Below are 23,673 nucleotides of genomic sequence, written 5' to 3' on the forward strand. Positions count from 1 at the left end.
TCTCTCATACATCCAACGTTGGTGCAGAAACCAGGAACCCAAAAGCACCATTAGTCACAGGCAAAACCAAAACATAACAAAAGCATCTTTGTTCTTTGTAACTAGAGAAGCAGGAAAGAGGCAACCTGGACAGGCAGGAAATACCAGAGAAATGATGCTGATGACTGCTGTCAGCAAAGGTGGAGTAAAGATTCCCAGCCTTGCACCACCCCCAAATGTTCTTGTGATGGCCTCACAAAAGGAAAACTAGAAGTCAGAACTATTTACCTTGCCTGCCACCAACCATGCCTCCTGCCACAGGAGAAGCAAAATGTCCATGCAACACAGCAATAATGCACTGTTTCCATAGGCAAGCCAGTGGAAGCCTTTATCCTCCAGTGATACTATAGCAACTCCCATTGAAGGGACCACCTGGGAACAGCATCTTCTCCCAGCAATAAGGAAGAGGCTCAACCCATCACAGTACTACCAAGGAAGCCTCAGGTGAGACTGTCTCCATCCTCTTGGATGTAAATGGCAGCCATCCACTCCTATGCTGGAGGATCAGCAGAGAAAGCCACCTCAAACAGATGTGATGATCAGTACGTGCCAAAACCAAGATCTCCAAATGATCAAGAGAAGTGAAGGGGGACAATTCCGAAAGACTGTTGGATTGCCTGATTCTATTTCTGTAATATTGAGTGACAAAATTACAAAAATACAAAACAGACTAGCACTCATGAGAGTATGGAAGTGTGTGTGTGTGTGTGTGTGTGTGTGTGTGTGTGTGTGTGTGTGTGTGTGTGTGTGTGTAGACATCACTATGAATAAGAAAAGAGGAATCTATGTGAGGGAAAACATTCAGTGCCTTGTGTGTACAGGTGTGAGCACTCTGCCCATTATACTGTACTGTAGCTTTCAAAATACTTCCTGCAAGAAAAAGTAGGTAGAGGGAGTGTGGATATTTAGAGAAAGCCAGGTTAGGGAAAGAGGATATAGCCAGTTGGTATAGTATTCGTACAAAGCCCTCATCCCCAGGAGTAATTTTTTTAAGGTGTTAGGGGTCATGCTTGTAACACAACACTTTCAGAGGTAGAAGAGAAGAATCAGAAGCCAATCTCAGCCATGGCTACATAGCAATTTCCAGGATAGCCTGGTCAAAAAGAAGGACAGACAGACAGACAGACAGACAGACAGATGAAGGGAGAGAGGGACGGGAGAGAGAGAGAGAGAGAGAGAGAGAGAGGAAGAAAAGGAGGAGGAGGAAGAAGAAGAAAAGAGAAAAGAGCCGAGTAGTGGTGGAGCATGCCTTTAATCCTAGCACTTGGGAGGCAGAGGCAGGCAGATTTCTGAGTTTGTGGCCAGCCTGGTCTACAGAGTTCCAGGACAGCCAGGGCTATACAGAGAAACCCTGTCTCAAAAAAAAAAACAAAAAAAACAAAACAAAACAAAACAAAAACAAAAAACAAAAAAAGGAAGAAAGGAGAAAAAGAAAGAAATTAAAATGCTAATCTATTTGGGTTTTGAGATGGGTCTTGCCCTAGAACTGAAGAATTCATTCCTCTATCTTGAGGCCTAAGATTCCTACCTCACCTTTCCTCAGGCTGAGACTACAAGCATGAGTTATAAAATTCATATTTCAGCATCTACAAATGGCTGTACTGGAGCATAGCTGCCCTAATCCATTTACTTCCCACCCGTGACTGTCCTCACATTTCCGTGACACAATCAGCAATGACTCACCAGAGCGGACTACATAACACACAATAATCTCTTGGCCTTTATTTAAAACAAACAATCAAAAAAACCAAATAAACATTGCTGACCTATACAAATCAGACCAACAGTAAATCCCAGAAAAATTCATGAGCACATATGTGCATACATACATACATTTAGACATATACAAAAAAAAGAAGGAAAAAGAGAAAGAAGATAAAATGAAATGTGATTCACCTTTTTGTCATTAAATGATGTTTCTCTCCAGAAGACATGTTTTCCATCTGAAATAAGCAGTTGCAAAACTGACCCATGGGGCTGAGAGACGGCACAGCAATGAGAACAGAGATTTGGTTCCCACCACCCACATCAGGTGACTCACAACAAGCTCCAGGGGACATGACATCCTCCTGTGGCTTCCGCAAGCACTGCACACACATGCTGCACATATGGGCATGCATACATATAAATAAAAGTTATTAAGTTTTTAAGAATTACAAATTTTAAGAATACCTATAATCCCAGCACTTAGTCGGTGGAGGCTGGGGGATTAGCCTCCATGCCCTACACCTAAGATGAGTTTAGTAGTAGAAACTTAGAAGTTGTCTGACAAGTCCAGCATGGCGTTGGTAAGGGTGGAATGACATGGTTGCTGGCTATGGAACGGGGCCAACAAGGCATAGGCATCCACGAGTGTCCATGGCTTCTTTGTATAATAATGTACATATTTTCGCATTCATCCTTCAAGGTATGTCCTCCCTGTCAGCATTAATGACTCTGAGATAATCAGAGGTGGCCTGAGTCTAGAGGCGAAAGTGTGACTAATGCCTCAGCAAAATGATAGACTGCTAGAACCTTCAGGACAGCATGAGTTCAAATATATATTCAAATCTATATATATATTTTTTTTCTCAACTATGTAAAATGTAAGGGTGCAATATGAATTATATTGGGGGATTCACAAATCTAAAGGAACAAAAGCAGTTTTGCTGTCAGCCACCTTGTCAGAAAGATATTAAGGAAGAATATGAAAAGATTTAGGGAGTGGTGATAGCAGGAGATCCCACCCACCTAAGATTTTGTTTATGCTTACAAGGGCAGGCAGTTTCCTGAGTTTAGGGCTGGGGACATGGCAATGTTAGGTCTAGGTGTGGTAGAAATAGTAATTTCAGGGTGGGTTCCCACCTAACCAGTCTATTGTCTGTGCTTATAAGAGGTGGGCAGAATTCCTTTGCAATGTTAAAAAAAAAAAAAAGTATGTGTTCTTGCTGTCCCCTAAGAATCAAAGGGCTGGGGTCATGAGAGGCTGATTCATAGGACAATCAAAGGGGGACCTGGTGTAAATGACTGGATTGTTGTGTAAAATAAAAGACTGGGCTTGTGATCTGCAAGAGATGAGCTATCCAGATAATTTTTTAGAATAGCAAGAAAGAACTGCTTGGAGAATTGTCTTGATCAGCTAAAGAAGTCAGGACAAAAACTCAAGTAGGGCAGGAATGTGGAGGCAGGAGCTGATGCAGAGGTCATGGAGGGGTGCTGCTTACTGGCTTGCTCTTCATGGCTTACTCAGCCTGCTTTCTTACAAAACCCAGCACTGTCAGCCAGAGAATAGCAACATCTACAAGGGGTGGAAGGCATGGAACACCAACTAAGAAAATGCCCTACAGGCTTAGCTACAGCCCAATCTTAGGAAGGCATTGCCTTCTCTTTTTTTTTCTGTCCATAATTTATTTTTTGATTCACCTTACATCCCAGTTACAGCCCCTTCCCTCCTCTCTTCCCAGTGCTGCCCTTACAAGTCTCCCCACCCCAGTTACCCAACCACCTTCTCCTTAGGGAGGGGTACGCTTCCCCTGGGTACCACTAAGCACCTCCTCTCCCACTGAGGCCCATTCAGGCAGTCCAGGTAGGGGAAGGGGATCCAATGCAAGGCAATGGAATCAGAGACAGCCTATGCACACATATACATCTATATTCTTGGATGCATTTTTATGTTAAAATTTACCAACCCAATATTGGTCGCCTATATCATACTTTCTATTTTGTTTTTTATAGATTTATAGATTTTATTAATTTTTGGTTAGCATAAAAATAATACAAAAAATGGTATATTATTACATGTTATTATATGTTTTGTTCTCATTTATTCCTCTCAACACATATTTTTCTAACTAAAATACTTTTATTTTTTAATATTTATTCATTTTTAGGGGTATGTATTAAACAACTGAGCATGTGTACTTCTTAAGAAAACTAACAAAGATCTGGAGAGATAGCTCAGTAGGTTTGGAACACTAGCTGTTCTTCCAGAGCATCCAGAACCCACATGGCAGCTCAGAATCATCTCCAATTTCAGGCAAGCAAATGCCCTCTTCTGGCCTCTGCTGGTACTGCATGCACATGATATTAATAATTTTATATATATGCAAAACATCCATACACATAAGATAATACAAATTGAGGGATTTTCTTTAGCAGCATACCAATATACTTTTTTTTTTGGTTTTTCGAAACGATTTCTCTGTGTAGCCCTGGCTGTCCTGGAAGACCTGTCTGTAGACCAGCCTGGCCTTGAACTCAGAAATCTGCCTGCCTCTTTATCCCAAGTGCTAGGATTAAAGGCGTGTGCCACCACTGCCCAGCTACAAGTATGCTTTTATTTTTACAAAGACTGTTTTTATATTTTGCATATGAGTGTTTTGCCTGAATGCATGCCTGTGTGTCATGTGTGTGCGGTGCCTATGAAGATCATATATATATATAAATATATATATATATATATATATATATATATATATTTAAGATACTAGGTAGGTGATAGATAGATGATATATATGTGTCATTTAAATATGTCATATATTTAAAATACTTTTTTGCTGTTTCGCTTTAAAGTCCAAAAGGCCTACTTATTCTTTTTATTCTTGACCATCCCTTCACTGTTTTGTTATTGTTTTTTTTTTATGTTCTAAAGTAAAACAGCAAATGGTGAATGGATACAGTTTGAATATTAGTTAATATTTCTATTTATGTTGATGAGTAACATGTCCAACAGAAGTTCTAACTATGATAAACAAATGAATCAGGTGTGTTTACATGTGGGTATTACAAATAGAACTATTTTACTGAGATCACCAACCACTGAAGTCACCAGAAATAGTAGCTGGGGTCGTGTCAAGGAGCTTACGACTTTGGTGTAGTTGGGATGAAGTAAAGCAGGGTAGGTTTAAACTCATAAGATGTTTTTGGGCTACATAGAGGCAACTCCTTTCTCCATTTTACAGTTATTAAAGTTATTGATGAGGAGCGGCAGCTTATTGAGGGAAAGGAGTTGCAAAAAGCTGACGTTGTGTGTGCTAAGAAAAGAAAGAAAGCAGCGGTGTCATTCAAAGCTGAGGAGCAAATGGTCTCCTGTAAAACGATGAAGCAGTGTATATCTATAATGAGATATAGAGTCCCTGTTACCCAGATTGGCCATCCTCAGAGTTTAAAGAATTAAAGAGGCATCAATAAATACCAGTGTTAGACAGAGACGATTAAAAAAGGCCTTAATATTAAAATCAAACCGCCAAGCGAGACAATCCACAAGGGCACAAAGATTAACAGCAAGGTAAGAGAGGATACTGCAGAGGAAAGAGGTGAAAACAACTCAGCCATTTCTGAACGCCATTCCTCAGGCAAATGAACACTAGGAAACTATAACTGTTAAGAAATGCTATGTTTTTGCACCTGTACATTTTTACTGAGCTCAGAATTGGAAGTTAGAGGCTAACTTCTTCAACTATTCAACAGTATTTGATTGTCATAAAGATGTCATAAAGAATGAGTTTTCAAAGGCCGGGCATGGTGGCGCACGCCTTTAATCCCAGGACTCGGGAGGCAGAGGCAGGCGGATTTCTGAGTTCGAGGCCAGCCTGGTCTACAAAGTGAGTTCCAGGACAGCCAGGGCTATACAGAGAAACCCTGTCTCGCAAAAAACAAAAACAAAAACAAAAAGAATGAGTTTTCACAATATCCCATTGCTATGTGAAGGGCAGCAATCGAGACTATTCCAGAGGATTCGAGTTCTTCCCCTACAGAATAAGAAGAGGCTCGCATGAAAGTCCCCTAAGGCAGGGGCAACCAGAGTTCAAGATGTGGGCGTGGTAACAGCCGGAAAGTCTGCCTCCAGATTTTCAAACGCAAAACACGTGGGAAATACTCATACGGACTAAGTGTGAGCTTCCGGGCACCCGTAGTCCAATGTCAATGGCCCGAGCGCCGGAAGTGATTTGTGGGCAGCGTCTCTTCCGGGTAGAAAATAGCTGGAACTTTCACCAGTGTTCAGTCTGCCGCCAGCCCCCGGGGAACTATGGAGGCCCCGCGACCGGCAGGGACATTCGTGGTGGTAGGAGGTGGCATCGCTGGCGTCACGTGTGCCGAGCAGGTTCGTGGGCGCGTGCTCCGCCCCTTCTGGACCCTGTTGTCGTGGTTACGGGAGATTGCGGCGGGCGGCACCGCTTCGCGGGTCGCTCTTCCGGCTTTTCCCCACGCCCACTCGGCGGCGCCGCTGGTGGGGAGGCTGCGCAGAGCCCCGTTGTAGCGTTTGGGGCCAGGAGTAGACAGTGCCTAATTAGCTAGGAATCCAAAATCGAACCAGACTCCGGGTGGAATAGTGTGCCAGTGGGCAGGAGACCTTGGCGTTTGGACAGAAAATTCTCCCACTTTTCAGATTTCCTTCACACATGAAATTTAGTTTCTTGATAAGTGCCACGACGTTAATAAATAATTTCAACGTTACCTTGAACTCCAAAGATAAAATTTCATGTCTAGCAGAAGTTTGGGGCAAAGGACTACAGATGAGGAAATTCTAATCATGATAAACAAATGAATCAGATGTGTTTACATGTGCGTATTACAGAAAAGAACTATTTTGTTGCGATCACCAACCGCTGAAGTCACCAGAAATAGTAGCAGGAAGTGTTTTTTGAGTTGTTAAACTTGGGTGGTGCAGCTCCTGTTTATCCATCAAAGAGTTCATATTCCAAGTCACGTCATCACTGTGTTACCTTAATCTTAGGAGTTACTGGTAGGAGTGAATTAAGGTAAGGGGTAATTAACTTCTCTTAATGTGTAAAGATTACCAAATAGAGAAGAAAAACATACTCCACAGTGTAGCCTTCATGGGAAGAAAGCATGACTTAAATTGCAAGCAGAGAAGCTGATAAGAGACAGAAGCAAGGAAGACTGCCAGAGTTCAGACCACATAGGTTGATACGACTTGCTGTGTTTAATGAAAGTCTGCAAATAGATGGTTTCGAGTTAGGGGTGAAAGCTTTGTAAATTTGATTAGCTACAGTGTGTGTGTTAAGGGCAAATGGTCGACAGCTGTGTGAAGCAGGAAGCTAACCTGTAGATAGTTCTCAGGAGTATTAAGTTTTGAGAACTTGATCCAACAAGAAATGTACAAGATAGATTACAGAATATGAAGAGGAAACAAAGGCAGAGAGTGGTCAGATATAGGACATTCAAATAGGTTGAGTCACAGGACTGTTGTATGGCCTGAGGGCGTGGGGTTGAGGGTGCTGAGCTTCGTGGGACATGAGCAGGGACATGGGACAGGCAGTGGAACAGAATCCAAGATGAGCAAACGACCACCCCCCTCCGGAGTGTAGGGAAAAGGTAGAAATCGTGAAACTGCTGCATGTTAAGTCTTTGTGTTTTGTTAAGCTAAGGTTCAAATGGCTCTGTCTTCCCTGAGTATGTACTAGTCAGAGAGGGAGTGTGAGGGCCATGGGAAGAGTGATGCTGAGATTCTGTCTCATATCGCAGCCTTGCTTTAATTTTATCCTCAGCGAAGGCAAGTAAAAACACTACTTTAAAATGAATGGAAGTAAGTAAGCAGTCTGTAATTGGCTGTATAGCTTTAAACTGGTATATGGAATAAGTCGGCCAAAGATACTGCTGTAGTGGTTTTAGGTCTTTGTTCTCCTTTATCGTGACTGTACTGTTCATCTTATCACTGTAAGGGTTTACCATCACCAGTGCTGTGGCACTGTGGCTAACACTCAGAATAACACGATTTTACATGTGAGACACTGACGGTTTATTACTTACAGTGCCATAGCACCATGACAGCATCATTTACTCAGTAATGCCTGATGTTCTCTCTCCTGTCCTTTCTCCTTAAAACTCAGCTGGCTGTCAGTTTCCCAGAGGAAGACATTCTCCTAGTCACAGCCTCTCCTGTTATCAAAGCCGTTACAAACTTCAGACAGGTGAGAGGCTCGGCGGAAGATGTGACACAGTTCCCTTTGAACTGTGTGTTGAATTTGTTCTGTCTTGAGAAGTCTGAAGCTTTTTTTCCATTAAAAGTCTACATGTTCAATTGTTCAATGTATATTAGATAGTTACTTTTAACTGAACTAGAAAATTCTGAGATTTTAACTTTTATCTCTTAATAAGACAAATCTCATTGTGTGTATTCATATAGGCCTCTAGGTTCCTTGGTAACTCAAAAAAAAAAAAAAAACAATGTAAAAAGCTCCTGAAAATAGGCATGTTGCAAAAGCCATACAGTCAGATTCCCATGCAGTGTTTGAAGAGCAGCCAAGGTTAATTACTGATCTGCAGAGTTCTGTGTAATGGTTTACACAAACTAGGGAGTTTGATCTGTAGGGGTCTGAAGGATTGTTTGTGGTTGAAGACATGGCAGCAGAGCCCAGTTCTCACTCCACTGTATAACGCATGTGGTAATCCACTTTCTGTCAACATGGCAACGTGCCAGAGAGTGTCAACCTCAAGGGACGGGATGAAAGAGGAGGAAGGGGGTCGGTCAGTCCATGATTAGGTGGCTCAGTGTTCTCTCCTGCAAGAAGGTGGAGCATGGCAGCCAGTGTGTGCTAGAACAAAGCTGCCCACTGCTCGTCAGCTGAAGGACTGAGTTGTAGTCTTGCTCCACAAGGAGCCTAATGTCCCTGCCTTAGGCTCCACCACCCAGAGACCGCCAGACCTTTAACTTGTGGGTCTTTGGGAGATATAAGAGATCAAACCGCAGCACTGCAGTGGGCTAGCCTTGTTTGTGAGTATGAAGCAGTACTGTATAAGACAAAGGAATAACTCCTTAACATGTGCACTGAAAAGTCTGTTTGATCTCATAAAGGTTTCTAAAGTACTGGAAGAATTTGATGTTGAAGAACAGCCAGGTACTATGCTGGAAAGTCGCTTTCCCAACATTAAGGTCATCGAATCTGGAGTAAAGCAGTTGAAAAGTGAAGACCATGTAAGACTTCTTCCTGTTAAATGATATGTTTGCACTGTTAAATCCCGGGGTTTGCTTCTTTTCTCCTAAGCATACTTCTGTCTCCACTATTATCTAAGCCCCTAAACTCTGTAGGCTAGAGGCATGAGTCCCGTTATTAGATAAGTCACCTGCTGGGATGAGCTCTGTGCTTCCGTTTACATGCTTCAGATTCTGGTGGTGTTTGTAGAATACCCATGATCCAACACAAGGCACTGACATACAGCGGAAATAACACTGGGTACTTGGTCCTATGAATTGTCCGTGTCATGGGGAGTGTAGGCTACATTATAATAGTTTACAGAAGTACAGTCATGAAATTGCCATCAAAGCTCAGGTGGCCAAGATCCAGTAAGACTTGACAGAGGGAGTGACAAGCTTGAGCTGGGCTTTTTAAAGATGGTGAGTTAGGAGTTTCGAAGTAGAAAAGGGCATTCTAAGAACTGTAGCCCCCACAGAAGGAAGCAGGGAAGACAGATGGTGAGTCGGTGAGATTAGCGGGTTGTGGAAAGGAGGCTGGTGAGCAAGCCTAAGAACATAAGATTGAGTGACTTCAGGGTTATTTGATAGCCATTTGGCATTGTAACAGTGTGGATATTACAGCATTGTGAGATACAGCTAACATTAACGTTGAGGTGAACTGAGCTGAAGCGAGTAGCTCTTGGCCAACCTCAGGTCACAGCCCACTTGGAGCTGCCCAAGGTAAGCAGGGCCGGGTTGGCAGGCACAGAATGATTGAAAAGGGTCCAGGTTTGAGCTAAGTTTACCAGCTCCTCAAGGTGTTCCTCCTCACACAGGAGCCTCAGGGATGCTGTGTCTGCATGCGAGCTTTAGGAAAGATGGGAACGGTGTCTGTAGTTGTCTCTGTAAACAGCTCTTAAGTTATGAGTAAAACTCAGTTCACTAAGAACAAAGGAAAAAGTGCCTTGTTCCATGAAAGACAAAAAATTTGAACTCCAAATCACAGTGAGTATTCCTTGTTATGGAAACAGAGTCCAGATAATAGCTCAGTTATTTTTTACAAGTGGAAGTGAGCTCTTAAAGGCATAGTATACAGGGACACTTACAAATCAGAATGTCTCCCAGTGACATCCGACAGCATCCCATGTGTGGTTCCAATCTCCATCTCTTGTATGTCACCTGTTAGGTTATAGGAATTCTGGCTTTTGCTCTCATGTAGCTCAGGCTGTCCTTAACCTCCTGATTCTCTTGCCTCCTCTCTCAGTCCTGAGACAACAGATGTGTCACTGCCGTGCCAGCCTGCACTTCCACAGCTACTTCCAAAAAGTTAGCAATAGCTGATTTAAAAAAAAAAAATGTTTTGCATTTTAACCCATCTAAATGTGAATTAGTTTAAAACTCTGGTCAGTGACTTTGCCTTCTGTTTGCCAGACCAAATTCTGAAGGGAGACTGGTACGAAGTTTCTATGTGAGCTAAACTCTGTTGGGTTATGGGGTTGCTCATTGGTGGAAAGTATGTGGGTAATAAAAGCCTCAGTGGAGAGTGAATGCTGTGATGCCAGAGTTTGCCAACTCATACATCTGGCCCAGATGTGAACCCATTCACCGTCCATATTCTCCTAGTGGCAAGTACTTCTCAGCTGTTTACCTTCTAAAAGGTACTAGTTATATGCAAGTTTTTCATTCCACATTAAGGCACAAAATGTAACTTTAGACTCACTAATGTTGACATAGCTTTAAAGCCATGGTGCACTAGTTTTTGAGGTCAGCATGTTTTCCACTTGAATTAAAACACAGCATTCCATGATCAGGCCTGGTGTACTCCTGTGCTGAGGGCACTTTGGAGGGGAGACAGGAAGATCAGGACCTCGAGGCCATCCCCAGACACACTAGACATTGGCGGCTGTGTCGGCTGCATGAGAGCCTGCAGGACAAAACAGAACAAAAGCATTTTCTTAAATGTACACATTTTTTTAAAAGTGCACACGTAAAATCTCACTATTAAAGCTAGTAAATATTACTAAAGCTATTGTTACTTGTACTTAATAATTAAAATATCTTAACACATTTAATATTTCATTTTTCAAAAGACATAACTTCAACATGCACTGATCATTTGAACCCATTACAAGTGTAAAGATTATTAAGGTATAATACAGTTAGAATCACACAGTCTTCAGAAGCAGGGGGCGGGGGGATATCATTTTAATTTGAGGTCAGCATAATTCTGAGAGTCTCGTAATGCAAAACTCTTTGTTTCAGAGGAGGAAGCCTAGTGTCCATCTGATTCTCCACATAAATTATGGCCAGTGCTTATCACCCCCTCAATTAGCTTTAGTAGCTCTGAGCATGGAACGCCCCCAAGAAGCAGCCTCTAGTATCTCCTGGTTTGCTTTTTTCTGAAACTTTTCTGCTTTCCTTGCCTGCCCTGGGTTTACAGTGCATCTTCACAGAAGACGGTCGTGAATTTGTATATAAGAAACTCTGTCTGTGTGCTGGAGCTAAGCCAAAGTTAATCTACGAGGGAAATCCACGTGTACTGGGAATCCGTGATACAGACAGTGCTCAGGTAATGTCTACAGGGGGCGTCTGTGAAAGGGAAAGTGAGTTTCCTCGTGAATCGTGCTTCACTGACCAATAACTCCTACAGTGTCACACGAAGGCAATTCTGACCCGTCATCATTCAGAGGCCACAGGATGGCTATGCTTTACTGCTGCCAACTTCACTTTGCTAATGAGGACAAAGACAGTGCTTGGCATTATCTTTTGTACCAACACATGTTCATCACTCCATATTGGGAATGTGAGATGTGTACCTAACAGTGTAACAATCATGTTAAATCATACTGAGCTTTCCCAGTAATTCCCCAGCAAGAAACAACCTCAGTAACATTTGCAAGGCCTTTGCAGGACTTGCTTGGCTTGTTGCTCTGCCCTGTAACAAGCAAGCCTTCCCAGTAAGACTGCACTCCGTCCATGCAGCAAGGCAGCCTTCGTTTGTAAAGTATGTCAGGGTTTTATCACCGCTTGTTACCAGGAAGCTTTCTGGTTTCATCTCCACACCCAACAAAGGTGTGATTGCTTTCCATGTATATGACCCATACTCTTAAAAGCAGCTTACGGTTTCCTCAGGCTACTGTTGCCTTAATAACTTGGGAATTTAGAGGAAACTTTAGCAGAGCCAACTAGCTTCATATGAACAGTTAGGCTTACGTGACCAGGGCACACACACTAGTGACTGCTTCAGCTTAGCCTTCTAGTCCACGAACTCACTGACTCCCAGGAGGCCCTGCTACACAGGCAGCTGCATGGACCATGGGAAGGCATGTGTATTAGTTAGGGTTTTACTGCTGTGAACAGACACCATGACCAAGGCAAGTCTTATAAAAAACAACATTTAATTGGGGCTGGCTTACAGATTAAGAGGTACAGTCCATTATCATCAAGGTGGGAGCATGGCAGTATCCAGGCAGGCATGGTTCAGGAGGAGATGAGAGTTCTGTCTTCATCCAAAGGCTGCTAGTGGAAGACTGACTTCCAGGCAACTGGGGTGAGAGTCTTAAGCCCACAGCCACAGTGACATATCTACTCCAACCAGGTCACACCTATTCAAACAAGGCCACACCTCCAAATGGTGCCACTCCCTGGTCCAAGAATATACAAACCGTCACAGCATGTAACTAACTGGGTGCATACAGATAGTGTGCATTAGGGGGGGTTATGTTAATATTTCCTTAAACATTGCAGAGAACATGGATCAGAATCCGTGGTACAAGTTGGGAGGAGGGTGAGAAAGGGATGGTTTCCTCATCCCAGGGTAACTACTGAGTGCTCCTTGTGTGTAGTTACTGTAAGGCAGTGCTCGTCAGTCTTCCTAATGCTGTAACTCTTTAGTACAGAATTGGAATTTTGTTAGTTATGAATCATAATGTGCAGAATATCTGGTATGCGATCCCTGTGCAGGGTTGTTTGACCCACAGGTTGAGAGCCACAGTTCTAAGGTAAATGAATACTGAGTAGTGCATCCTGTGTGCCTTTCGTCTCTGTGCCCGTTTGTTGTAGGCCTTCCTGAAGACCTGTGACCTGTGAGTCAGTTTTAGTTGATGATGTAAGTTTTTATATGAACTTGATGGCAGGGGTTAGAGGGGAGCAATGAAATCTGTGTTCTGATGTCATTCTATAGCAAGGAACACCTGAACTTGTAAGAGTGACAGAAACAGCCACAGGCTACTTGGAGCTCATCTTGATTTTTTTTTTTTGGTGGGGGGAAGAGGGGGTTAGGGGTAACAGGAGTGGTATGAGGAAAGGTGGTGCAAGAGGCACAAATTGTCCTAAAATGGTAAACATTTCTCCAGTGAATGTTAGACCATTCCTGTCTGCTGCTCTTTAAACTTCATGTACATGGTGTCGTCGTCGTCGTTCCCACTCAGACACTGGAAGACGTGGTGCCTTTGTTCCTTTTAGTGTGCAGCACAGGGCTTAGGAGGTTAAGAAGGTCCCCAGTCATCTCGTTACAGCTGCTAAAGCCAAGGACTCCTATTCCATGTGCCCTGCTTCTCAGTCCCGACAACTGCAGGAGGTGAGGGACTCTGTACCCAGGGCCTGCCTGCCAAAAGGGACAGGTTCAGTCATAACTGGGTGTCTCTTGCTGAGGCTCTCGGGGCCTTAAAATGTGACAGAACGACAAGGGACTCTAGAGAAGTGCTGTTGTCACGACCACAAGTGACATCCCAGGCGCAAGGGGAGGCCATAATGGTAATTGAGTATGGGTGCCCTGGCACAGGGGGAATAAGTTTTATTTTCTTGTCCACCAGTAAACCCTGTAAAATGTCCATGATTCAAATATCATCAATGATGCCTGTATGCTGTCAAAATGCTATCTCATGATTTCTTCCTAACACAGGAATTTCAGAAAGAGCTTGCAAAAGCCAGGAGGATAATGATTGTCGGGAATGGTGGCATTGCTCTGGAGCTAGCGTGAGTATGTCTCCCACACTGAAGGTCTGCTTAGATTGTGTGATTATTGGCAGATGAGAAGGCGCATCTTAAGAGAGAAGTATACATGCTTCACTCTATTTTCAAAGAGAAAGCCCGACCTGCAGAGATATCTCCCTAAACATGGCAGGTCCAGAATGTGTTTGACCTGGGCGGGTCTCATGATGTGTTCTACAAGGGACCACGGTTCAATGATCGGCACGTGTGTGCCTTTAGCAATTTCTAGTCACTGCTTCTACATCACCTGTCTAGCTGGCAAAGCCCAGTTTGTTGTGCTGGTTAGGGTGTGTGTTATTCTTATGTCTTAATCTGTGGTTTGAAGAAATGAGAACACATTAATACAAAATATTTTCATCTTAAGAAATTTCAAAAGCCAGGCGTGGTGGTGCACGCCTTTAATCCCAGCACTCAGGAGGCAGAGGCAGGTGGATTTTTGAGTTTGAGGCCAGCCTGGTCTACAAAGTGAGTTCCAGTACAGCCAGGACTATACAGAGAAACTCTGTCTCGAAAAACCAAAAGAGAGAGAGAGAGAAATTTCAAGTTTAGTAAATACTGAGAATTTAAAGCAGCTGACAGTTCGTTAGAACTGCATGAAGATGTTAGCCTGCGAATCTCCTTCCAGCTTTCTTACACGAGCAGCTACAAGAGCCAGGGGTGAAGCAGCGTTTCAGTCCTGTCAGGTCGTTCCCATCCAGCTACTGTCACTGTTCTCTTTGCAGCGGGATAAAGTGCTGCCTACCCCTCGAACTGTGGAAGCACGATGGAGTGGTGTTGGTGTTCGCTGAACACCAAACTGACAGCCATTGTGATACACAGCCCATGCCATCACTGGATGTATTCAGTAAAGTGGACCAGCCTGCTTTAGTATTCATCCTAGTCTAACGCTCACTGCCCCTAAAGTGAGCTCCACTGCTCTGTGCAGTCCGCGTCCGTCACCTCCGCTGCACATAGCAGGCGTTCAGGGTTTCTCCTTGGCTTTCCTACAGGAGACTGTACCATTCCTCCTAGGTATGAAATTGAAGGCTGTGAAGTAGTTTGGGCCATAAAGGATAACGCCATTGGGAATACATTCTTTGACGCGGGTGCAGCAGAGTTTCTGACTTCCAAGCTCATGTCTGAAAAATCAGAGGCTAAAATTGCACATAAAAGAACTATATATACAGTTGAAGGTAAGTACAGTATCTGGCTCATTTCATTCAGATGAAAAACTGGATTTTTAAACTGTAAGAAAATTCAGTAAAAAAGTATTCAGGAGGCAGGAATGTGAGTATTTATTTCTTCATCTTTATATGAAATGTTCAGATTAGAAAATACATAGGGCTTACTCCGGAAGACCCAACAAGCAGCTGAAAGAGTTAGATGCAGATATTTGCACCCAACCAATGGACAGAAGCTGCTGACCCCTGTTGTTGAATTAGGGAAGGCTGAAAGAAGCTGAGGAGAAGGGCAACCCTGTAGGAGGACCAGCAGTCTCAATTAATCTGGACCCCCGAGATCTCACAAACACTGGACCACCAAACAGGCAGCACACACCAGCTGATATGAGCCCCCAACACACATATACAGTAGAGGACTTCCTGGTCTATGTTCATTCAGAGATGATGCACCTAACCCTCAAGAGACTGGAGGCCCCAGGGAGTTTAGAGGTCAGATGGGGTGGGAGGTGGGGACATCCATGTGGAGAGCGTGGGTGGTGGAAGGTGGAGGGGACGGGAATAAAATATGGAGTGTAAAATTAATTAATTAATTAATTAATTAATTAATTAATTAAAAGAAAAGAAAAGAAAGAAAATACATAGGGACTGAGAGATGGGTCAGTGTAACTACTGACCTTTCAGAAGACCCAAAGCTGATTCCCAGTACCCACATAGAAGCCCACCACATCTGCAACTCTAGTCCCAAGGGACACAGCACCCTGTCTCGGCCTTTGAGGGAACCAGGAACACAAGTGCTGGACAGATACATGCAGATAAAACACCCGCACATATTTTTTTTTTGTTGTTAATTATAAAAGGGTATGGTGGCATGCACCTTTAATCACAGAACACAAGCAGTGGCCTCTCTGAGTTCTAAGCTAGCCAAGGCTACAGAGTAAGACCCAATCTCAAAAGCAAAACAAAACAAAATTTGAGCAACTTTCTTTGAAGTTAATTAAAAATAGAAAATAACACACACCTTTAATCCCAGCACTCGGGAGGCAGAGACAGGCGGATTTCTGAGTTCGAGGCCAGCCTGGTCTACAAAGTGAGTTCCAGGACAGCCAGGGCTATACAGGGAAACCCTGTCTCGAAAAACCAAAAAAAAAAATAATGTGTGTGTGTGTGTGTGTGTGTGTGTGTGTGTGTGTGTGTGTGTGTGTGTGAATTTTAAATAATTGGCCCATTTGCAAAACCGTTGCTACAATTGAGCATTGTCCATGACTATTTTCTACAAAATCCACTAAGGACAATACTTAGTAATTTAATTTTAATAATCTTCCAAGAAGTTTTTGGCTTATAAAATTCAAAATGAATTTTCTAAATTTTGGAGACAATACAAATTGACAGAATTCAAAATCTAATAGCTAATTTGTGTACTCATTAAATTAGCAAGTAGACTGAGAAGACACACTGGGTGCTTACAGACAGTGTGTGGGTGCACGGTTACCCGCTCAGCGGCTGTGTCCTAGGCACTCAATGAAGAAAGCCGCTAATAGAGTGACAGTGCCACCATGGTGTGTGCCTGCATGCAAGTGCCGCCATGCTGCGTGCCTGCATGCAACAGTGCCACCTTGCTGTGTGCCTGCATGTGAGATTCAAGACACTGCACAAAGGGTTCAGAGATTCTTTACCTAGCAGTTTTCAAATCACCTGTATTCATTTCTTAGAAGCAAAGAAGGAAACCAGAACCAAATCTAAAGCTGATTATGTGGGCAGTGCCCTTGGACCAGACTGGCACGGAGGCTTGGCTTTGAAAGGAACTGAAGAGGTAGGTTTCCATAAACCAGCGAAACCTGTCCAAACGCCAAACTCCTGGGTCACTTGACTTAAAGCATACCGTGCAGGAAAGGTCTTCAAAGCCACTGTACCAGTTGACCACCCAAAACAGCAAATATGAAAACTGGCTAAGACAGCTGTTCATCTGGAGACACCGACATACAGATACAGGGATAACCGCAGTTCTCTGTCGTCTGCTAAAGTCACTTAGATGCTCCACTGCTCTTACAAGGGTTGTTAGGTGGAGGCTAACATGTACGTCATATTTCTAACTGAATAAGCAGATGACTTGCTATCTCTTATCTCGACATACACTTTAATGTTTTAGGTTACAAAAAAAGCCATCATTCAGATATTGCAGGAATACAAATATGTGTATTTATTTTGAAACTTCCAGGTTTAAGTGGGTGGGAGGGGAGCTGGCTAAATGATATCTAACTGGGGATAGGAATGACATGAAATCACTGCTCCTGGATTCTTGGGTCTCCTAAGATTGCACTTTAACATCTCCTGAAGGTTTTAAGAGTCCTTCAGCAAACACGGCTGCCTGCTGTTTCCTCATTGCTCCCTTCTGATAGAGCACACGGCCAGGGGGACCACACTGAAGCTCTGCAGATATCACTTCCAGGCCCCTTCACTCGCCATTCGCTTGGCCTTCCCGTGCTGGGTGGGTGGCTCCTGCTCCCCCTGTTGCCCTCAGCCTGAGAGGCTTCCCGGGAAGCTCTGCCTGTCCCTGTCTACACAGGCACCGTCTGAAGCCTGCTGACCAGTAGTTATTTTGCTTCCAGTTTTCTCACAGTGTTCACATTGAAACCAGATGTGAAGTAAAGAAAATCTACCTTGAAGAGGAATTTAAGATTATGAAGAAAAAGTCCTTGGCTTTTCCAAAGGACCACCATAAGTCAGTTACAGCTGATAAAGGTAAAAGGAAAGTTATTACTTAAGTTAGTCTTGCTATATTTTAAACTGCTCAATTTCATATAAAATTTGGCCTAACTACAGGCCCTCATTTCACTAATTCCATGTTATGCAACTTTCCATTTTACTTGTCAAATCTTTGGTAGGATTTGGACCATCATAACCCAACCCAGTCAGTCAGTATTTCACAGATCAAAACAAAACAGCTTTCATAAGTACCATGCCTTCTTCATTAAAAAGCCTGTGTGTTTGGGACTAAGTGCAGATCCCCAGACTTCCTGTACAGCACGTGTGAGCTGTGGGATCCTCCACACGCCGTCCTGTGAATAATCAACTCTGCCGTCAGGCAGCTCATGTCCTGTTGTCTTCCAGCTGTTTGTACAAAAGGAGATGGTAGAGTTCACAGGGAGTCTGAACAGTGAGGAAAAACATCAACAAGAAAAAGTAGGTGGGCTGGAGAGGTAGCTCAGCAGTTGAGAGACTGCTCTTCCACACGGTGGCTCACAACCATCTGTAATGGGATCTGATGCTCTTGTCTGGTGTGTCTGAAGGCAGCAACAGTGTACTCATATCATAAAATAAATCATTGATAAAGGAAGAAAAAGAAAAAAAGAGGATTAAGCACTGAGTGACATGAAGTGTTAATCAAACTGTTTCACAGGTAGTTTAGAAAGTGATCGTGCTTAGTCTCCTTTAGAGTACCGTGCTCTTGAAGCTGCCAGGTACAAGACTGCCATTGCGCTCAGTTGTCTCGGCCAATGGACCTTCAGAAAATAAAGTGGCCTTCCTTCTGAAGCCGTCTGTCTTCTCGCCGTTCCTGTAACATTCACATGACGCTGTGGATAACTGCTACAGATGACACTTGAGAACCTTTTTCTTTTCTTTAAAGAAATGTGGCCTGTGTATGTGGAACTGACCAATGGGACAATATACGGCTGTGATTTCCTTGTCAGCGCTACAGGAGTCACCCCAAACGTACACCCTTTTCTTCATAGAAACAATGTAAGGTGAATTCTTTCCACTTGCCTATTTCTTATAGTCCTCATCTTTATCGTGTCTAGGTTTCAAACAGCCATCATTTTAGTATTAGCTGTAACCCAAGATGGCAGCAACACGTGATTTACAGTATTCTCTTCTACTTAGCGTCCAGCAGTTAACATCCGCTTAAGACCATCTGGAGCCATAGCTTCCAGTTTGTTTATCTAAAGGTTGGTGACAGACTAACCTGTAAGCGTTCCCAAGAGTAAAGCTTACAGACTGTTATATTAGCATTTAGCTTTTCAAGTCTTAAAGGATGTTCTGCTGATTGGGGCTGGGTACACACTGACTGTTGGGTGTTTCTGAGGTTGAGATTCTGGGACATTTGGATCTGTTCAGTAGGAGTCTGGCCAGGGGTGTGCACTCCGCAGCTCCTTTACCTTTCTGACAGAGCTTGGCATCCATCAGCACGTACAGGCCCGACTTGCTCACTAGTGAAAAGTCACGCTCTGACCTTGTCATCCTTATACTAATGAAAAGCTGCTCAGTTTGCTCTAGGAGAAGATGGCGGCCTGAGAGTGGATGACCAGATGCGCACGTCACTTCCTGATATCTATGCTGCTGGAGACATCTGCACTGCGTGCTGGCAGCCGAGTCCAGTCTGGCAGCAGGTGAGCCTGCACGTGTAACTGTGTGTCTGTTAGTCCATGAGAAATACAGCACTGGCTACCGATGAGTCCAGCTGTCTGTGGCAGCTTTTCTACTTTAAATTGAAGCCACTGGAGCCAATTTCTGATGAGTAGCTAGAATCCCACGTTAAAGTCACACAGTATTACAGTAGACTGAAATGTTTTTAATTTATAAAGTTGTGGGCGTTAACCTTTCTCTTTTGCTTAACCCCTCCAGAGCAATTACATCTTTATAATTTGATGGGGGGGTGGGGAACAGCTCAAAATAAAGATACCCCTTATTCCAAATCTCCTGGTTTCACATCCCAATTTGCTTTACATCACGCACAATGCAGACTAAAGGAGTTGCAGGCTCAGTGAACTCTGTCAGATGTGTCCAGCCCATAGCCAACAGGCTTGTATCCAGGATAGCTATGAATGTAGCCTGGTATAAAGCTTTGAACTTAGTTAAATATTATGAAGTGTTTGTGATCCTTTCAAAAGTTGGTCTCTCAGCTCTCCAGTGTGAGTTCTGGAGACGTATCCGGCCGCAGTGTCAGGTCACACAGGCCCGCTAGGTAGTTCCAGTGCTGTGGCTCTGCAGACTCTTCTGAGGTCCTGCGGCTGTGCTATGCTCTGCCTGGTCTAGAGCAGAGCCTGAGTAAAGTGAGCACTCTTCTGGACATGCCCAGAGCTCATGCCCGCAGCTGGGAGGTGTACACGAGGTCAACGCTAGGTACACCCTCCACACAGAAGGAACTCATCGTTTAAAGCCAGCCTGTCCTCCCAATCGCCCCGGGGCAGAGGTAGTGTTTATTTCAGGTGAAGAACCTGAAGCTGAGAAAAGTTAAATATGTAAACACTTTATTAGTAGTTTACTCTTCTGTCACTCCCACTCCTACTATTTCTGTCTTAAATCAGGAGAGTAAAAAAAAAACCTCTGTAAAATGTAATGAAAACAGAATAAAGGAGAGACAAGCACTGTCATAAAGAAGTTAGGCACTGAGCCTAACGTCCACCTGTGTCTGTCTGACCAGAGTCAGCTCAGAGACTCTGAGGAGCTCTAAGGAGCAAAGGCCTGAGTAAAGGATAGACTTGGGAGCAGGGACTGAGGACATTTTGTTCCACCTCCTAACACCTAAAATGCTTCACCATATTAGTTGAAATTATATTCAAGTATACACCTGGGTATTATCCTTTCATGTTTGAGGCACTAACTTAGAATTAACAAATACCATCTTAACTGGGGTTCACTTGTGACCATTAAAGATAACACTGGCTGGGGCAAACTCACTGGAAGTACACTTAAGGGAATTTATAAGATGGAAACTTTAGTGCAGAGGAAGTAGTTAAAGTGGATATAAAAGCTCTTGTCACAGAAGTATGAGACCAGAGCTTTGAGTTCCCTGAACACATGTAAAAGCTGGACTCAGCACAAGCTACTATAACCAGTACTCATACTGTGAGGTGGGAGTCCCTAGTGAGCCAGTCCCTAGCTAAGCCAGAGTACTCAATGGAAAAACAACAACATAGACCCCACCTCAAACTGAGTGGAAGGCAAGGACTCAGGGCATCGACTAACTTCATTCATGCACCGTGGCATGCACCGTGGCTTGCATGTGCCCATATCCCTGCTCACGAATGTGCCCTGCGAGCGCACTCACATTCAGATGATAACCAGATACCATTTCCTACCATTTCAGATGAGGTTGTGGACACAGGCCCGGCAGATGGGGTATTATGCAGCCAAGTGCATGGCCGCAGCTAGCATGGGACATCCTATTGACATGGATTTCAGCTTTGAACTGTTTGCTCATGTCACAAAGTTTTTTAACTATAAGGTAAGATGGTCAAGGGAATGGACATCCTTTTGGCTTGAAGTATGCCAACTATGGCTCTTTTTTCAAATAGTTACAGTTTTAGTGATGTCAAAAATGACATTTCAGGACTGGAAAGATGGCTCAGTGATTATTGCTAAACTGAGAGGACCTGAGTTCAGATCCCTGTTCCCACTTTAGAGAGTGCATAGCCACCTGACTCCAGAGGATCTAACACCCTCGTCTAACCTCCCTGGGCACCTATACACCCATGGCACAAGCACACACGTATACACACACACACATGTACACACACACACACACACATCATTAAGGAGCCAAGAGCTCTGACACATATTTACCTTTTTCAGTTCTCTTCATTCTAAGATAGGTCTCCTCTTTCCAGAAGTGCCAACAAGTCTCAATTCTTTATTAAATTTTTAAGCCATGATTCCAGGAAAATGTGGGTTCATTTTGTGTGTGCTCGTTCATGATACAGATCTATCATTCATAAAGACTTCATCCACATACATTTTCTACTTTTTATGTTAAAATATTAATAATGAATATAGTCACTGACATTTAATATGACTGTAGGCTATGTGGCAGTATTATCTACAGAGTATATTCATGCCATTTAAATGCTTTCATTGGACCCCTCCCACTATATAACTGTAGTTTTTTCTGTCTAAATTAACATGACCTAGATAATTTGGACATTATGTTATTTGGGGTAGTTGGAGGGAGCTGCTCAGAAAAATAGCTTTTCATTGTGCTGCAGGTTGTATTGCTGGGAAAATACAACGCACAAGGCCTGGGCGCAGACCATGAGTTGATGCTGAGGTGCACCAGAGGACAAGAGTATGTCAAAGTCGTTATGCAGAATGGACGCATGATGGGAGCCGTCTTAATTGGTGAAACGGACTTAGAGGAAACATTTGAAAATTTAATCTTAAACCAAATGGACCTTTCATCATACGGGGAGGATCTCCTAGATCCAAATATCGACATAGAGGATTATTTTGATTGAAATTGAAATCTCTTCAGGAATACAAAGTACAAAATAAAGAGAAAAGAAAGTACATGGGGAAACATAACCACACGGAGTGCATGGGCACTCAAGTAGAGAATGCAGACACCAGACTGGATGTTGGAAAGAAATAAAGAAAATTCTTCAGATGAACTCGTTTAATGACTCATTTGCAGATGAACACTCCTCCTCTAGAGTTGACGATAAACCTTGACTCATACAAATACACCAGCTCCTCTGTTTGCCTGAACGTCAAAGTCAGGCTGCGGCCTCAGGAGGCTGCTGTCGTGATTTACTTAGAATATGCAGGCCATTCTTGCTGACACACTTGGTGCTGAGGACTGTTTTATCTGAATTATAACAGCAACTCTTCTCACTAGAAGTCATCTACATTGCTCAGCTTAAAATGTCACCCATTTGGAAAGGAGAGCCCATGTCAGCATAGTACTGCTTTAAAGGAGAGTCACGTCAGAAGACGACAGCTAGTTACAGCAAGGCGAACGGGCTTACAAAAGTTATGTGGACTTAATGTGAGATATATTACATTTAGACAACTTTACATAAAAGTTGTATTTTTCATTATTGTATAAGGTAAGCTCTGAAAATACAGCTTTATATGTATAAAACATGAAGTTGTTTCAAAAATTATAGCAGATTATAAAAATGACCCAGACATGAACATACAGAACAGTTACATTGTACAATATTACGTGACACTCAAGCATCATCAAGTTTTCTTTTCTTAGCGCCTGCGTTCTTAGAGCCAGATGGCTGAAGCCTGCTTTTAGACTTCTGGGAGTTACCTGAGCTTTGCTCTTCCCCCTTCGAATCCACTTGTTCCACCTGACGAGCTTCAGACAGTGCACCCTGCAAGAGAGTGGCCAATGGGTACCCTGGTAACTTCAGCCGTTCAGTTTGCTCACGAGCTCAGGAGTCTCAGAACCCCTGGGAATCATCAGCTCTGTCTACATTGTCTACTCAAATGTGGGCAGCTGTCCTTAATAAAAGAGGGTGTGGCTGAGGGTGAGTCCGTGCCAGCAGAGTAGGCACTCGGAAGAGCACATGCACTTCCCAGAGGCTGCCACAGCACTCAGTTAAGGGCTTGCCACCTCTGCAAAGCAGACTGTGTTTTGACATTTTTACCATAGATGTCGGAAGACAGTTCACAGAATTCGGTCCTCCTTCACTAGAGGGCAGCCTCGGCCTCAAGAACGGAGTTCAGGTTGTCAGGGCCACAGAAAGGACTTCTATTACTAAGCCGTAGTAATAGACTCCAGCAGAGACTTCTTAACCACAACAGATGCCACCCAGTATTATGAGGGAAGTATCTCGTGGGATTAAGACTTTAATCTGCAGT

At 43.5% G+C, this 23,673-nt stretch overlaps 2 protein-coding genes across 11 annotated transcripts in view; one reads left to right on the plus strand and one right to left on the minus strand.

The window, feature by feature from the left end:
• Positions 1–5,940: 5,940 nt before the first annotated feature.
• Positions 5,941–23,043, plus strand: Pyroxd1 (pyridine nucleotide-disulphide oxidoreductase domain 1). Of its 4 annotated transcripts, none has more exons than XR_003956192.1 (12): positions 5,941–6,121; positions 7,872–7,952; positions 8,837–8,956; positions 11,376–11,504; positions 13,839–13,912; positions 14,939–15,099; positions 16,797–16,897; positions 17,694–17,826; positions 18,713–18,830; positions 19,350–19,472; positions 21,173–21,310; positions 22,068–23,043. XR_003956192.1 is itself a non-coding variant. In XM_017321559.2 (12 exons), the coding sequence occupies exons 6-12, from the start codon at positions 15,042–15,044 to the stop codon at positions 22,314–22,316; spliced, it is 915 nt and encodes a 304-aa protein (XP_017177048.1). In that variant the 5' UTR covers positions 5,985–6,121; positions 7,872–7,952; positions 8,837–8,956; positions 11,376–11,504; positions 13,839–13,912; positions 14,917–15,041; the 3' UTR covers positions 22,317–23,043. The 4 variants fall into 4 exon arrangements, 3 of the variants coding, with proteins under 3 accessions (XP_017177048.1, NP_898988.2, XP_006507017.1); XM_017321559.2 differs by having other exon boundaries at positions 5,985–6,121; positions 14,917–15,099; positions 18,713–18,825; NM_183165.3 differs by having other exon boundaries at positions 6,011–6,121; positions 18,713–18,825; positions 22,068–22,938.
• Positions 10,656–23,673, minus strand: part of Recql (RecQ protein-like) — a 36,759-nt gene continuing 23,741 nt past the window's right edge. For 2 of the 7 annotated variants that reach the window (NM_001204907.1, XM_030255271.1), the window contains exons 15-16: positions 23,120–23,183; positions 10,656–10,859 (exon numbers count right to left, since the gene is read on the minus strand). In NM_001204907.1, the coding sequence (NP_001191836.1) occupies positions 10,825–10,859; positions 23,120–23,183 (99 nt within the window). In that variant the 3' untranslated portion in view covers positions 10,656–10,824. Of the gene's footprint in view, positions 10,860–17,204; positions 20,307–21,689; positions 23,184–23,673 lie in introns of those variants that run through there. The other 5 variants (NM_023042.3, NM_001355511.1, XM_011241573.2 and 2 more) reach the window with 4 other exon arrangements.

The sequence above is a fragment of the Mus musculus genome, chromosome 6 (genome assembly GCF_000001635.26).
Source record: "Mus musculus strain C57BL/6J chromosome 6, GRCm38.p6 C57BL/6J".
Classification (NCBI taxonomy): Eukaryota; Metazoa; Chordata; class Mammalia; order Rodentia; family Muridae; genus Mus; species Mus musculus.